At 38.7% G+C, this 15,134-nt stretch overlaps 1 protein-coding gene and 1 pseudogene across 1 annotated transcript; both read left to right on the forward strand.

Moving 5' to 3' along the window:
- The first annotated feature begins 3,346 nt into the window (after positions 1-3,346).
- On the forward strand, positions 3,347-4,120 carry LOC123956630 (annotated as a pseudogene).
- A 7,836-nt stretch (positions 4,121-11,956) lies between these two features.
- LOC123956402 (blue-sensitive opsin-like) lies at positions 11,957-14,880 on the forward strand. Its single transcript, XM_046028564.1, has 5 exons — positions 11,957-12,335; positions 12,438-12,606; positions 12,689-12,854; positions 13,286-13,525; positions 14,779-14,880. Exons 1-5 carry the CDS (start codon positions 11,957-11,959, stop codon positions 14,878-14,880), a joined length of 1,056 nt encoding a protein of 351 aa, XP_045884520.1.
- Positions 14,881-15,134: the final 254 nt, after the last annotated feature.

Genomic DNA, 15,134 nt, shown 5'->3' on the forward strand with positions numbered 1-15,134 from the left:
AGTAGGGCTGTTTCCTATTGTGTAATTACATGACATTTTTTAATAAAATATTGTTAAAGCCTTACATAGCCTATCATATTTTAGAGTTCTGCCTATATATGGCAACCCGCTTTAACATTTATTCCTTAAAACTTATTAGTCGCTATTTAAAAGCTACTAGTACTTAATTGCTATTCTATGAGCTCTGTAGTTCAGATATCACCTTTTCATTAGTTACTAGTAACTCACTGAATAGTTACTAGTAACCATTTTCATTTTACTTGTCACTATTATTTAGCTACTAGTGCTTATTGTTACTAGTAACTATTCATTTCTTACTAATAAGAATTAAAATGTTATTATTAGTTAGTACTAGTAACATCCCCCCAAAAATACTAGTAAGAAGAAAATGTTACTAGTATCTATCGGAATAGTTAACTAGTACTAGTATAATAGGTACTAGTAAAATGGAAATAGTTACTAGTAATTATTTGAATAGTTACTAGTTACTAATGAATGTGATATCTGAACTTCAGAGCCCCATAAATTTCAATGGCAAAAATGTGAAATTAGTAGTAACTAAAAAATAGTTACTAGCTTTTAAATAGCGACTAGTAAGTTTTAAGGAATAAATGTTTAAATGGCTTGCCATAGATGCCTGTTTGATCATCCACTAACTTAATGAAATAGTTATATGTAACATGTGCATACTAGCTACTACGCCATAGTTTTTATTTCTGAAGTATACGGGCTGCCTCAGAAGTTCCCATAGCAAAGAGAGATTTTTTCCACTGAAAAAAATGTATGTTATCATTTATTGCTTCTATGACAAATATGAAAAAACTATCTATTTACGGCAAATAAAATGAATGTGCTTCAGTTTACAGCACAGTCTGTCTCATTCAAATGTTTAATTTTGTTTGGAAAACACAGTTGTCCTATTTGCAATACATAATTTGCCCATCAGATGACATACTTGCATTTTTTTGTTTGAGTGCTGCAGCTTCCAACAAGTTATGTATGAATACACTGGGAAAGAAGGGGGTTTTGGTTCTCATCATTTACATATTTTATTAATGATATGATGTGCTGTCCCTGTGCTGGAACTAGAACCAACATGAAGTGTCTTTGTATGTAGTCAGGCCACCATGAGCCTCCAGAACAGCTTCAGGGCTCCTTGCAAAGTCTGTGAAACTCTGTTAGAGAGATGATCACCATTCCTCCACAAGATATTCCCTTATTTATTGATACCATCTTTATTTAATCAGGTAATCAAAATAAGATGATTATAGCATTAGAGACAGTCACAGACATCACTAAATAGATTTGAAGATAAAAGTTTCATCACTTGGTCTTACACGCTGGTCCAAAATCTTCTCTAACTGAGTTGAGCTCTGGTAAAGGCCGTACTCACCAAACCATTCAGTGAGCTTCGGTACACTGAAGTATCTGCATTTGATATGTTTCTCCACTCTTTTATTCAGGTTTTTCCTTTAAAGTGTCCACCATCTGCATATATTGATTGAAAGATAAAAAGGTCACAGTGACAATTAAGACCAGACACCACTTACATTTGATCAACTTTATTATGTGAAGAGTGCAGCCACTCCTGGCACCTTCCAGCACCCGCCTCATAAACAGTGAAGAAAATGCGGACAACTTTTATTTTATTTTTGCTCATTGTGTTATGTTATACCAACAGACAACAATTTTGTGTGGAAGCAGTTTTTCCAATGTATATCCAAAACACAACATGTAGTTTTATTCATCAGTCTTTGTATGTGAAGACTTGTTAAAACCCAATATTCTGATCAATTCTTGATCTATAAAACCTCCCCCAGTAGATTCAAACTGACTAAGCTTTTCCTAAATTAATTCCATAATAAAAAATGTTAATAGATCAATTTTCCAGTAGGTTAGCACAAACCCTTGTGATTATTAAATCCTGAATTGTCCATAACTTTGGGCTCTCATTTGACCTAACTGTCTGTATGTCTCCCTGCAAAATAATGTACGTTTCTCAGAAATGACAAGAGAGGATAGGAAGAAGACACAAACAAATACACTTTAGAACCAGTGGTCAGTCATTCCTCCTTCCTTCACTTAAATTGAATTTAGTTTGTAACAACAGCTCAGGCATGATGAATCTACATTAATTTCAGGTTTATTTTTAGGTATTTAAGTTTGTTTCAGTGGGCAACAATGCCACATACAGTTTTGTCTCTTTTTCAGTCTTGATAGACTTTTTCAGTCTTGATGGACCAAACTGTGGCCCTAGATCCACTGACTGAGTCAGTATTAAAATATTCATTGCTGGGTCACTTACATTGTAGAAATGAGCTTTCGTCACAAAACTAGTTAGCACTTAGCTGGGTATTGTTATTTACATCTGTTTGGGTGCATCAAAAGTGAGCACAGCAGCGAGTTAGAACAGGTCAGTGGAGTTTGACCTGCCATAATGCTCTGAGCTGCCAGCAATGGATTACACACAGTAAGAGTCTTATGGAACAGATTGAGAACTAAACTTCGAAAGCCTAAAGAGATCATCAGGTAAAGCCTCGAGAGGGACATGGATCAATTATAGCATCAGGAGGTGGAGGTTTTCAAGGAAGTGTATGTGGGTTTTCACCCACCATAAGGATCACAGATGATCACAGATCAGAGAGTCAGCCTTTTTTAAAGAAGGTTTTCTTGTGTGGTATAGTGCTATCACATCTATCAGCTAAATGACATTATGATGACAGAACAAACTCTCATCCAAATGCTCTTGTAAGCCTACTCTTACTATCCTATTCTGAAAGCCAGTTATCTTAATTACTTGTGTCCTCAAGCTTTGTGGGTCCCCATTAACCTGCTAAAAGAATTAAATAAACTGAGGGTTAGTCAACACAAACCAATAATTGCTCAACCTCGTCTAATGGTAAGCAGATGTTCACAGAATATTCCTCACTGCTTTTGATGCACTTGTCACTATCTGTCCGTCCCTAAACTCAAGTTCAGAGTTGACCTCAAACAATAAAATGTCATACAATGACTCTGATGCTCTGCTTTGTGCTGAGATCCACAGTTAACACACGGTAATCCTTTCTTAATCCTGATTCAATAGGTAGAGATCATCCATCTTAATACTATCAAAAGGTTATTGGAAGTCCTGTTCCATAGACAAGATGGCTGATTATTTAAGTGAGTTGAAAGTCAGTCAAACAATTCAATTATTTAATTAACTCCATTTAAAAGAGTTGATCAGACAACCCTCTAAATTGTCTCTGCAATGGACTGCCATAGACAGTGCACCTGCAGGAGAGACTGAACAGACCATCACCGGAAAAGCAAATTTTGATTTTTCTTATTTAGCTTACAGGGCAAGATGAAGCACAGCCGTGTGATGGAGTTTTCGGAGGATTTCTGGATGCCCATCCCTCTGGACTCGGGACAGCATCACGTCTCTCAGCCCTTTCCTGGTCCCCCAGGATCATCTTGCCAGCTCAGGCACCTATTATGGAATGGCAATATACAGGTTTTTTGCATGCATTGCAGGCCCTGCCATCAATTTGCTCACAGTTGCTTGCACCATAAGAAGCTCCAGTCCCGCTGTATACATCCTAGTGAACATGGCCGTGGCAAACCTTATCGTGTCCACTGTGGGTTCCTTCACTGGCTTTTGTGCCTTCGCATTCAGATTTTTCATCTTTGGACCACTACTCATGCAAGATTGAAGGTTTTCTGGTAACACTTGGCGATAAGGCGTACTTTGAGACAGAAGTTTTTAATCTGACTTCATATTATTCCAGGTATGGTAGGCCTGTGGTCTCTTGCAGTGATAACTTTAGAATGACAAGCCTTCATTTACATATGACAAGCCAATGGGTAACTTTATTTTCAAGCCTGACCATGCTTTAGACTGCTGCTCATTCACCTGGGTGTTTGCACTGATTGCCTCATCTCCTCCACTGTTCGGAAAGAGCAGGTTAGTATTCCTCTCACACCCTTACATATGCACTGATTATACTGCAAAGCTGCCACATACACTCATTGCCTTTGCAATTGTCTCCAGGTACATCCCAGAAGGCCTGCAGTGCTCCTGTGGTGAAAGATGAAAACAGAGTGAGGATGTTTTTTGTCTTATGATGCTCAAAAAACCACAAACCAACGAGTGATGCTTGGGGCGGCATAAACAAAATCTCCTGTGTGATGAAATCATTAAATACATAAACCACAAACACGCAGAACACATAGGACTGAAACTCAACTCACTTCTCTCATTCAACAGGCAGTAAAGGCCCAATTAGTCTGCCTCTACTCAGAAGGTAGAGAGGGAGGTGACCAGGATTGTGGTTGTCATGGTGTTGGGCTTCATCATCTGCAGGACACCTTATGCCTCCTTTGCTGTTTGGGTTGTCAGCCATCGTGGGCAGGCTTTTGACCTGAGATTTGCCACTCTACCGGCAACCTTTGCTATTTCTAATTATCTATGTTCAATAAACAGGTATGCTGGATGTCTTGTCAGATTGAAAGCTCACTACAGTTATGGGCAAACATTGTGTAAATAATAAAAAGAGAGCAAAAAAAATAAAAAAAATAATCACGTTTTGAAAGCAGAAAACATTCATGAAAGGCTCATGCCTGATTTGGGAGGTGCCCTTTGTGGTTGTTCCTATTTGTCAGGCTTGTAATGTATAATTAATAGGCCACACAAAACTAGTATAAACTCACAGCAAATGTAAATGAAAATGCCTTGAAACAAATGAATGCAATAAAAAAAAAGACTTTCGTATAAACAGCTCATGCTTTATTGTTAATGAAAGGTAGTGTGGCTGATTTGGAAGAGAAGACTTACAACATAAATACAAATCATTGTTTGGTGCCAAATGGCCAGTAATTTAGCTTTTTAGCAAAGACAGTATTTTTTAATTAGTTTTCCCTTTGGTGTCTTTCAGTTCAGTGTATGCATGATGAAGAAGCTGAGAATGGGTAGAAGTGAGGATTAAGAGCCCTGGACACAGACAATAGTGACTGAAGTCACCAAAGTTGGCAAAACAGGACAATATTATAGCTGCAGTACCAGAGGCTGCAGCTATAAAATATTGGCTCAACGCTGAGTTTGTCTCACTAGCAACAGGAACGCTTTCCTGAGAATCCTCCAGTTTTTTCAGTATCTAAATAATATAAATATAAAATAATTCCGTGATTGTTGTCAGTACATCCAACGGTACACAGCAAACATGAACTGTTATTAGTTAATTCGGCGAGTTGTATATTAACGAATCATAAGGATTAAAAGGTTTGGGTAATTTTCATTCAGCCTCTCTACACTGAAATTATTCACAGGCTTAGTAAATGTCATAGTAATAAACAGCTATTCTAACTTAATAAAATCTCTGAATATCCAACCTGATGACCGATGATCTCATGCGTCACATATACACGCAAAACGGCGATTTTGCGTGTATATACCAGGGTATATACAGGAATCCTGAAGTAAAATTCAATACCTTTTTACGACCTTTTCAACATATTTTAAGACTGCCGCGCCACTTTGAGCTGTAACCGATTAAAATCAGCCACACACCTTTAAAAGAGACATTTTTGAGTTTTTAAAAGGCATTTAAATATATGTATAACATATTAATTGCCTATATGTCATCAGGTTGTAACGCCACCTAAAAACTGAGGCATTCACCAACTTTCTCAGTTGCCAATAACAGCCTGTATAGGCCAACTGTGTTCTATGTGAAGGAAGGGGACCATCAGATTTCCTATGAAAAGCCACTGTGACGTTTATGTACGCAACATTACAGCAAATCATGTGAAACACGGTGTCATTTTGTGTTTTAGTTGGTTTAAACTAGATAATGTGAGCTTGCCTGCAATGATATGTGTGATACCTTTCATTGACCACTTGATGAAAACAACAAAAGTTTGGGGTTGTTTTTTATTCATTAACTTTGTGCAAGAAAAATGCTCTAGGCTACATGATAGTCTCCAACCTTGATTTTGGGCAGGCTACTAACTTGTCAATAATCATACCCATTTATGCAGAACATTGAGTTCAACATTTATAAAGTTTGTTGCAACACATCAAAGTTTAAAATCCCTCTCCATCCAGGCTGATCTGTACAGAAAAACTGACGAAAAGTTGAATGCGTTTCAATAAAAGGCACAAATTTAGCTAAATTGCCAGCTAACGTTAGCCAAACCCACACACTCCTTGAATTTTCCCTGCTGTCTTCTGTCTTACCGATTCAGCTGCTGGTGGCGCATCTCGCTCTAGTTTTTCAGGAACTGGGCTGTTCAGGTGGCCACAGAGTGACCGGCCCACCGGGTTAATCCCGTTACTCCTGATCGCCACTCTGACTATGTTTTGGACAATTAGCATTGAGTGTCCGGCGGGGTCGGAGATTACAATTACGATGCCAGAGGCCTTTACCACGAAGCAGGATTTTAGCTTATCCAGGTAACTCCAGGGTTAATCCTGGGTTTTCAGTACCACGAAGGTGGTTCACTTCTTACCGTCGTAGATCTCCATGCTGAACGGCTAACCTGCTCCGGAGCACATAATAGATCAACTCTGTGAAACGCCGCCTACTGACCAATCAGCTCTGTTGGAAATGACATCACCATCTGCAGGAAATCCCACAGACTGTTTTAGCCAGTAGGCTGCTTTATGTTTGCAGCGGTGATGTGGAGAAACTCTTGACTATAACGATATAATCCTACAGAGACTGATTAAAAGCCTCAGGCTATTGTTGCCTACAGGTTTTTACAGTAGGCCTAAAGCAGCATAAGCCTACTTACTGCTTTGAAATGTGTTTAATATTTTTTATTTGCTCCCAGTTCGTTTCACACACCCTGACGCAACCGTTAAAATAAATGGGTTTAATTTTTCTTATGTGAGACTTATGAGCAGTTTGGTAGGGATATTGAAATAGGCTACTAAATTTTAATATGAACGTAGGCTATCTATTTCAGGTCAATATAGCTTTCTTAGGCCTACTACAGAGACTGTAGTCATGTTCCATGGTTCCTCCTGAACAGTGAGTTTTCAGTAGCCTAAATGTTGAGATTCAGTCTTTCAACCACTATTTGAGCACATTTTATGGCATGAATGGAGTTTTCATTTCATTGCTTTATGAAGTTAATTTAGAAAAATGTTTTTGTGTTTTCATACAGCTCCTAAGAACACTTTAAATCAACGCAATATTATAGACTATGCCTACGCCTGTTAATTTAGTCATTCACACTGTCTGCGATTTTCTGTCTCCCATCATTTGTCAGATGCCACATTCACGTCAATGTTGGACTTGTATTCTTCCAAACAGCTGACCCAGTTCAAGGCGAAGTAGGGTGCTGCAGGCTAGTAACATCGGGCAGAAGTGAGTATTCTACTTCTGGTAGACCTACTACAACTGCATTCCTTCTGGAGTGGAGGGAGAGGGAGCTACTCTTACCTTTCACACGTACTACTATTAGGATAAAATGAATGGTTATTTTAAAAAAAATCTTACCGACCCTTGCTTTAACATTACTTGCTTTTTCTGTCTTTCTTTCTGGTCATGGTCATGCATCTGCCTGTTCATCTGTGCCATGAGTTTTCCATGTTTTTTTTCTTGCATCTACTTTGCATTCCTCCGCCAATACCGTTTGTATACTGCTGATGTTTTATTTATCTAATGTTAAGGATTTTTAAGTCCTCGTTTTGAAGTTTTAACTAGGCTAATGGATTCATTGATGACTGAGACGAGATCACAAACATGCGCCGCATTTACCCCAGAAGAATGCGCATTGATTGTGTCAGGATATGAGGAGTGTAAAGAAACATTAAGGGCCAAATCTAACACCGTGGTGGCCAACAACTCCAGGGAGGCTTGTTGGCAGGCACTGAGTAAATTTGTAATTCAGTGGGCCGGTTGTAGGCCTAGTTCTGTATTTTTTATTGTGTATATAGGCCTACTGTACAACTACATATTAGGTTGTAATAGCCTAAATAAAAAATGGAGCCAGGGGAGAGGGCAATTAACCCGAAAAAAAACTCAGAATATCCAAGATTAATGTGGTAAATTTACGTGGAGGAATAATCACAAATATACAAGTAATTTGGATTTTGGAGTTTTGTTCTTGTAAATTTACCACTTTCATCTATGAATGTTTTTTCTCATATTACTAACCCCTACCCTGGCCTCTTATTTTTTGGACACCCCCAGTGCTTTACTCTTGCGTGTCATGTGACCAGTGTAATCGCAGCCTTTGCAGTTAGAAAACCTTGTTATACATAATTAATCGTTCAGCTCTATCCCCAGTGGAACAAGTCAGAAGGAAATCTAAAAATATATTATCAAGTGCTATGTATTAGTTGTTCTCTTTAACACTGAGTAAATATGTAGTGTGTAGTACACCTAGCCAGTTACCTCACTTGGTAGTGCAGGCCGCAGGTGGGTTATGTTAAGCTTTGTGCCTAATTCTCATTATTGCAGTGACCCTATTTATGTTTTTTAATCTGGACATTCCTAGGCACTCTTGACCTTACTGATGTGTTGTTTTTTTTTGATTTTATATACATGACTCTCTACAAAATGATTTTCAATGCACCCAAAAATATAGTCAGTAGTGTCTATAATATGAATCACTGATATTAAACGTTTGTATATATAAATATTTATATGGAGAGTTATTTATAAATAAACTACAGAATACATTTATTAATCCTTCTGTGTGCATTAATTAATGTCAAGACTCAAATTATTACAAAGAATGTGAGCTCTAACTTCTTATCTTTACAATGTCTGCAGAATGCTGCAAATGCACCAGTTGGTGTTCAAGAGGAGTTGGCAGGAGAAGTGAAGATTTACCTGCTGCGGAACCAAGATGGGTCAGTAAAGAACCTACTGATGTAGGGATTGTGATTGGGGGCATCACTGTCCTCAGACTGCTGCTAGTTGTTGGTACTAACCTATGCCTTGGATCTGGAAAACCCCAAGAATCTCAAAAGTTACCGTTTTGAGGTCTTCCAAAAAGTACTTCTGGAGCTGGATCCTGGAAACATTTCAGACTAAATTCAGTGACTGAAAATGACCCCTTGTACTGAAGTTGCTGACTACTGTCTGGCAAGATTGTCTTATAATGTAGCCTGGTGGATTGTCTTAATGTTTATAAGAGAACATTGAATTTTTGACTGGTATTCTGTTCTGTTGTGTAACTTTACATCAATGTTAATCACTGTTCATGGTGCATATCCGCCATATGCAGAGTTCAGTTAAGACAATTACTCTCATAGACAATTTATTAGGTACACCTGAACAGTCTTATGCAATTCTAAGCAACAGCTCTGCCATAAACTTTTATTTCTACAAAGTTTACAATGTTCAGGTTTTTGTCAAATTTTCAGAAATGTGTAAATAGGCATGTTGTATTGTTCTACATTATAGTGAGAGGTGTTTCTCTTCTCTTTCTGTCCTCCCTATTTACATCCATCAGGTGAGCAGAATATTAGAAAAACCTCTGAATGTAATATAGTCCATTCCAACACCATCTCTAGCTATGACCTCAATGCTAAAACAACAACTCTAGACTTTATAGTAAAGCAGTAGATTGGTCAAGGTGTACCTAAAATTGTCTATTTCTATAGACTGCATGCAGCGTCCATCATGTTACTACAGTAGCCCTGAACAGACCATACCAAACAATGACTCTAGAGCGGGTCTTCCCATTTTCTGAAGTTTCACTGCCACCGTAGTTTCTCCTACACACTTGGCCCAACCTAGAGCCAGTCTTTGGTCTGTCCGTTCTGCACTACTGTAGAAACATGACTTTGTAACGTGGCGGACTCTGAGGAAGATGACCCATGCCGTCTGTACACATAAAAAGGCTCATTATAGGTGATTATACACTAATGAAAACATACTTGTGAATATCATATTCCATTTCTACCATATTTTGCAAATATCTCTACACACTGGACTTTCAGTTAATTCAAAGGCCAATTGTTCTTGGTGCATTTTACCCATTTTTGAGTGACAGCTTACTAATATGCAGAGTTGAGCTTACTGTTTATAGTGTGGTCATTGTTACATATGATGTTTGTTTGTAATTTATATTGTCTTTTTGTAAAGTAACCAGATTGGACAAATAAATGTCTAATTAAAATGTGATGAGTTCAGTTGCTTTGTTTTTGAGATTTGTTGTGTATGTACTCCTGGAGATAAAGAGTAAATATAGCTAAAAAGAAGTACATTTACCATATTTATTTTGATAATTGATAGTTATAATAAAAATTGAATTCAGGTAAATCATTGAGTCAATGTTGCATATTTGTTTTGTTAATTAATAGTATTGTTTCTAGCTATATTTACTTAGAATTTCAGTTATATCTACTCAATTTTATTAGTGGTTTTCACCGCACATGGATTATCAGCATCAGACTTCATCCAGCCAGAGGGAACGACCAGTGTCCAGTGTGCCGGTTCCACTGGCAACACAACTCCTATTAGGTCTACCGCCGGAGAGGGAGCGTGCGCTGGAGCGTACGGGGTTCCCGCAACCTGGCGCACTGCGGACGGTCAGTGATCCCTCTGGCTGGATGAAGCCCGCTACTGATTTACGCATGATCCATGATTATAGGTCACAGAAAAATAGAAATGAATGGCAAAAATATCATATTGTTGATATTTTAGAGACCCCCAAAATATCACAAATCATGTTTTCATGGGAGCTCATGTCTTATTAAGAGGAGTAAAGCTCCCCCAGGCTCCCCCGTAGTTCACCCTGGCCGTACCCTCCAGAAAAAAACCTTGATAAACATATTAGGGTATTTTCTTAGATCGCTCAGGTAACCAGCTGCTTCAGATCAGCCTTGACCATAGGCCTTGACCATGCCATATTTGAGGAGTCGGGGAGTGAGAACGGGATGTAGGTATACAGCACCGGTCAAAGAAAGAACAAAACGCAGCTCCTTTGTTTTCAGTTATGTTAAAACAGAAAAACAAAACAGATGTCTGTTTTTTTTGTTTTCCATTTTGGTTTTAAAACAAAAAAACTACTTGGTTTTTCTGATTTGGTTTTGAGACGAAATAATGAAAGAACAAACAATACACAGATTATCCAGACTGCTGACTTCTCTTTCACTTCTGATTTGTGACATGTAAACAAATGTTCGCACTGTTTTCAAGTAAGAAATAATAATCTGCAAAGTGAAAAAAAATAAATAATTCAGACCTGTATGTGGTGTCTGTTAACACTGCAAAACAATACATTCCCTGGTTCTGACTGTATATTTCAGATAATTTACTGATAATGTGTTGTAAGGAGCATATTCACTGCAACAAGCAAGAGCACACTGTGTGCAACGTCTTATGCACCCTTTAAGCTCAGGAAAGAAGGCAAAATAAAAAAAGGGAATAAAGCTTTTAAACCATCAGAGTGGATTACTAAATGCCACAGATTAGATTAGCAGACAAAGACCTCCTGCAATCTTCCTTAAGAAAATAGGATTATCCTGTTTAACCATGTTTTGATCTTCAAAACAAGTGTTCACACATATATACACAGGTGCACTGTGGACACATTTATACATGTACATGCATCCTTATGTGTGTGTGCATGTTTTTCTTCATTCAGATACCAATAGTTAACGTTTCTACAAAGAACCAAACTTTGAAGTTCCTCAACCATTCACCCAATCTATAATGTCAGAGCTGCGTGCCACAATGTTTTAAATATCCTGACCGTAATCTCCTTGGAAGCACAGACAGAAGGAGAAATTGCTAAACAGCTTACACCAATTAATGCAAACCTAATTCAATCAATCAATTATAGAATCAATTAACCTTTTAATGGGGATGAATGGCATCCTGGGGGGCTTTATAAAAGTCAGTCCTCCACAAAAGATTGACATCAGAAACTTAAGGGACGCAGACTCCACAGTAGACTTCATGTTTGCCTCATAAAACTTATATATAACAATTGTGATCAATAGTCATATAAAATGAGGGCAAATCGTGGCATGGAGCTGCCAGAGGACTTCTGGATACCCATTCATCTGGAAACCAACAACATCACGTCGCTCAGTCCTTTTCTGGTTCCTCAGGACCACTTGGGGAACTCGGTAACCTTCTACTCCATGGCAGGATTCATGTTCTTCATATTTGTGGTTGGCACTGGCATTAACACCCTCACCATTGCATGCACTGTCCAATACAAGAAGCTCCGGTCCCACCTCAACTACATCCTGGTTAACTTGGCCATGGCAAACCTTCTCGTGTCCTGTGTGGGCTCCTTCACGGCCTTCTGCTCCTTTTCAAGCAGATATTTTATTTTCGGAGCACTAGCGTGCAAGATTGAAGGTTTCATGGCTACACTTGGTGGTAAGATTTAAGCTTCTGTTTCAAATCAATAAACTTGTTCCATTTGAGCATGCCTTTCTATTAAGAGACAGGGTTTTTAATTGGCTGTCTTCGTCATTCCAGGTATGGTAGGCCTGTGGTCTCTTGCAGTGATAGCTTTTGAAAGATGGCTTGTCATATGTAAGCCAATGGGTAACTTTATTTTCAAGCCTGACCATGCTTTAGCCTGCTGCGCATTCACCTGGGTGTTTGGACTGATCGCCTCAGCTCCTCCACTGTTCGGATGGAGCAGGTTAGTATCACTCACACACCCTTACATTTGCACTGGTTATACTGCAAAGCTGCTATGTACAGTTTATTTAATATCTCTCCAGGTACATCCCAGAAGGCCTGCAGTGCTCCTGTGGTCCTGACTGGTACACCACAAACAACAAATACAACAATGAATCCTACGTGATCTTCCTTTTTGGCTTCTGCTTTGCTGTTCCCTTCACCACCATTGTCTTCTGCTACAGCCAGCTGCTCATTACAATGAAAATGGTGAGGCAAAAAAATCACAAAACCCACAAGCACTAAGCTCAAATATTGTTACTATGGTTTACTGAAGAGGTTCTGAAAAGACAGATTTTCCACATGTGACGCAAAAAAAGTAATCTTCAGATTGAGTAACATTTATTTTTGAACACACATCATTTTTTGTCTAATCAAAGCCAGAGTTTATCAGTACAAATATACCATCCGACTGACATGGCTTAAGACTGTGAGAAAAATTATTTCAATTGATTTGAGTCAATCCTTAATGTGCTATTAATAAAGACATGGCTCTGACAGGCATGGTTCAGATTTCTAAGATCAAAATGCAAACTAACTGAATGTATCAGGTTATACTTGTACACACGTGTAGTCACTGCACTACTGGCTGCTAGAGTAATATAAGTCTTTGACTTTAACTCACCTCTTTTCCTCAACAGGCAGCCAAGGCCCAAGCTGAGTCTGTCTCCACCCAGAAAGCAGAGAGGGAGGTGACCAGGATGGTGGTCCTCATGGTGATGGGATTTTTGGTGTGCTGGTTGCCTTATGCCTCCTTTGCTCTTTGGGTTGTGAATAACCGTGGCCAATACTTTGACCTGAGGCTGGCCACCATACCTTCCTGCTTCTCAAAGGCCTCTGCAGTCTACAACCCAATTATCTATGTCGTCTTCAATAAACAGGTCAGTTAAATGTTGCAATGAATAACTAATGTGACAAGGTATGCACTTTCTACTTTGTTACAAAAAAGTGTGCGGGACAACTGTTAAAAGAAACTGATATGGTACCCCAGCATTTTGGGGCTGAAAATGTGCTGAGATAGTTTGTCACAGTCGGTGCAAGGAACACTTGGCAACGACAATGATTCAGCCATAGTTCTAGGTGGCTGGAGAGCAGGACTAGCCTCAGCAATAGTCAACGTCTGAGAGTCAGGGAAGGGAGCAGGACAGACCAAACCCTGGAGAGCACAGCAAGAGCAGAGTTGACTAAAGATCTGACTGGGGTTCAGGCTTGGGGTTGGCAAAGACGGCTGAATGATTGTCTGGTGATAACTGGCTCTTTGCCGGCAGTGGCTGTGGGTCCAAAGGGTGTCCGCAGAGGTGCCCAACTGGGGTTAAGGCAGCAAGTTGGAGGGACAGCCGTCTAGAGATCAGGCACTTTTCGTAAAAAAAATGCCAATATTCGAAATATACACAGTTGATTTCTCACCTTAAACATTCTCAGAAGTGAATTTACTGAAAAGCATATGGAAATTGAAAACAAAACAACCCAACAATGTGGTACTAGAACTGCCACTGGACAGTCTGAAAAGATGCAAACCATTTGGGGAGGTTATGCCGCATACTCTATATTCTTGCTTATCTAGTATACAGTACATTTCCTGCGTATTTCATGCACAGCCAATGTCAGTGTCTGTGTATCAGATTCTGCATGTACAGCATGTGCGGTAGCAATAAAGTACCTTTTATTATCTTATGCCGACAGTTCAGTCTGAGGTGCGAGAAGGCAACATTTTATGTTACATCATCATAACATTTTTTCCTTTGCTTATACATTAACTCAAAAAATGACTTGATGTGCATAATCTTTGAGACCATTGTGTCTTGTATTAATTTGAGTATTGCTCACTACTGCAACATTTTGATATCATAATAACAAGACATGTTACACCATTATTTATACACTTTGCCAGCACTGTGATGTAAATCAAAGCTGCTATGTGTATATTTAGATATTTAGGTGCTAATTTGGCTACACATAGTGGCTACATTTAGATTTTTTCTCTCAGTTTTCTACATGCATGATGATAAATATAAATGGGTAAGAATAAGGAGCTAAATGCCAGACTTTGCAGAGAGTTTTTGTTGTTTCGATGACTGACTGCTCTGCAGAATCAGTGTAAATTTTCTATCAATGATCGTTTTTTCCCATTCAGTTCCGTTCATGCATGATGACGATGCTGGGGATGGGTGGAGGTGAGGAGGAATCCTCATCAACACAATCAGTGACTGAAGTCTCCAAAGTTGGGCCTGCTTAGACTAAACATCAAGACTTGCCACTAATGATGTGAATTGTAAATAACAATATATGTACCAGTGTTTCATCATGTGAAAATATACAAATGCAATGTTGTCAAGAAGAAAATGATAAATAATCTGCAAAGTGAAAAATAATAAAAAAAATACAAACATGTTTATGGTGTCTGTATGTTGTTGACACTGGAAAATAACACATTCATCGATGTTTACAGATTCTTCATAGAGAAATTCAAAATCCCACTGTGGTGACAGG

Source organism: Micropterus dolomieu, linkage group LG18 (genome assembly GCF_021292245.1).
Source record: "Micropterus dolomieu isolate WLL.071019.BEF.003 ecotype Adirondacks linkage group LG18, ASM2129224v1, whole genome shotgun sequence".
Lineage (NCBI taxonomy): Eukaryota > Metazoa > Chordata > Actinopteri > Centrarchiformes > Centrarchidae > Micropterus > Micropterus dolomieu.

Bases quoted from the DNA above. Each gene is read 5' to 3' on its own strand.
- LOC123956402 (XM_046028564.1), top strand. From the start codon at position 11,957: ATGAGGGCAAATCGTGGCATGGAGCTGCCAGAGGACTTCTGGATACCC. The intron at 12,607-12,688 runs GTTAGTATCACT...ATATCTCTCCAG, and splicing joins CCACTGTTCGGATGGAGCAG to GTACATCCCAGAAGGCCTGC. The intron at 12,855-13,285 runs GTGAGGCAAAAA...TTTCCTCAACAG, and splicing joins TGCTCATTACAATGAAAATG to GCAGCCAAGGCCCAAGCTGA.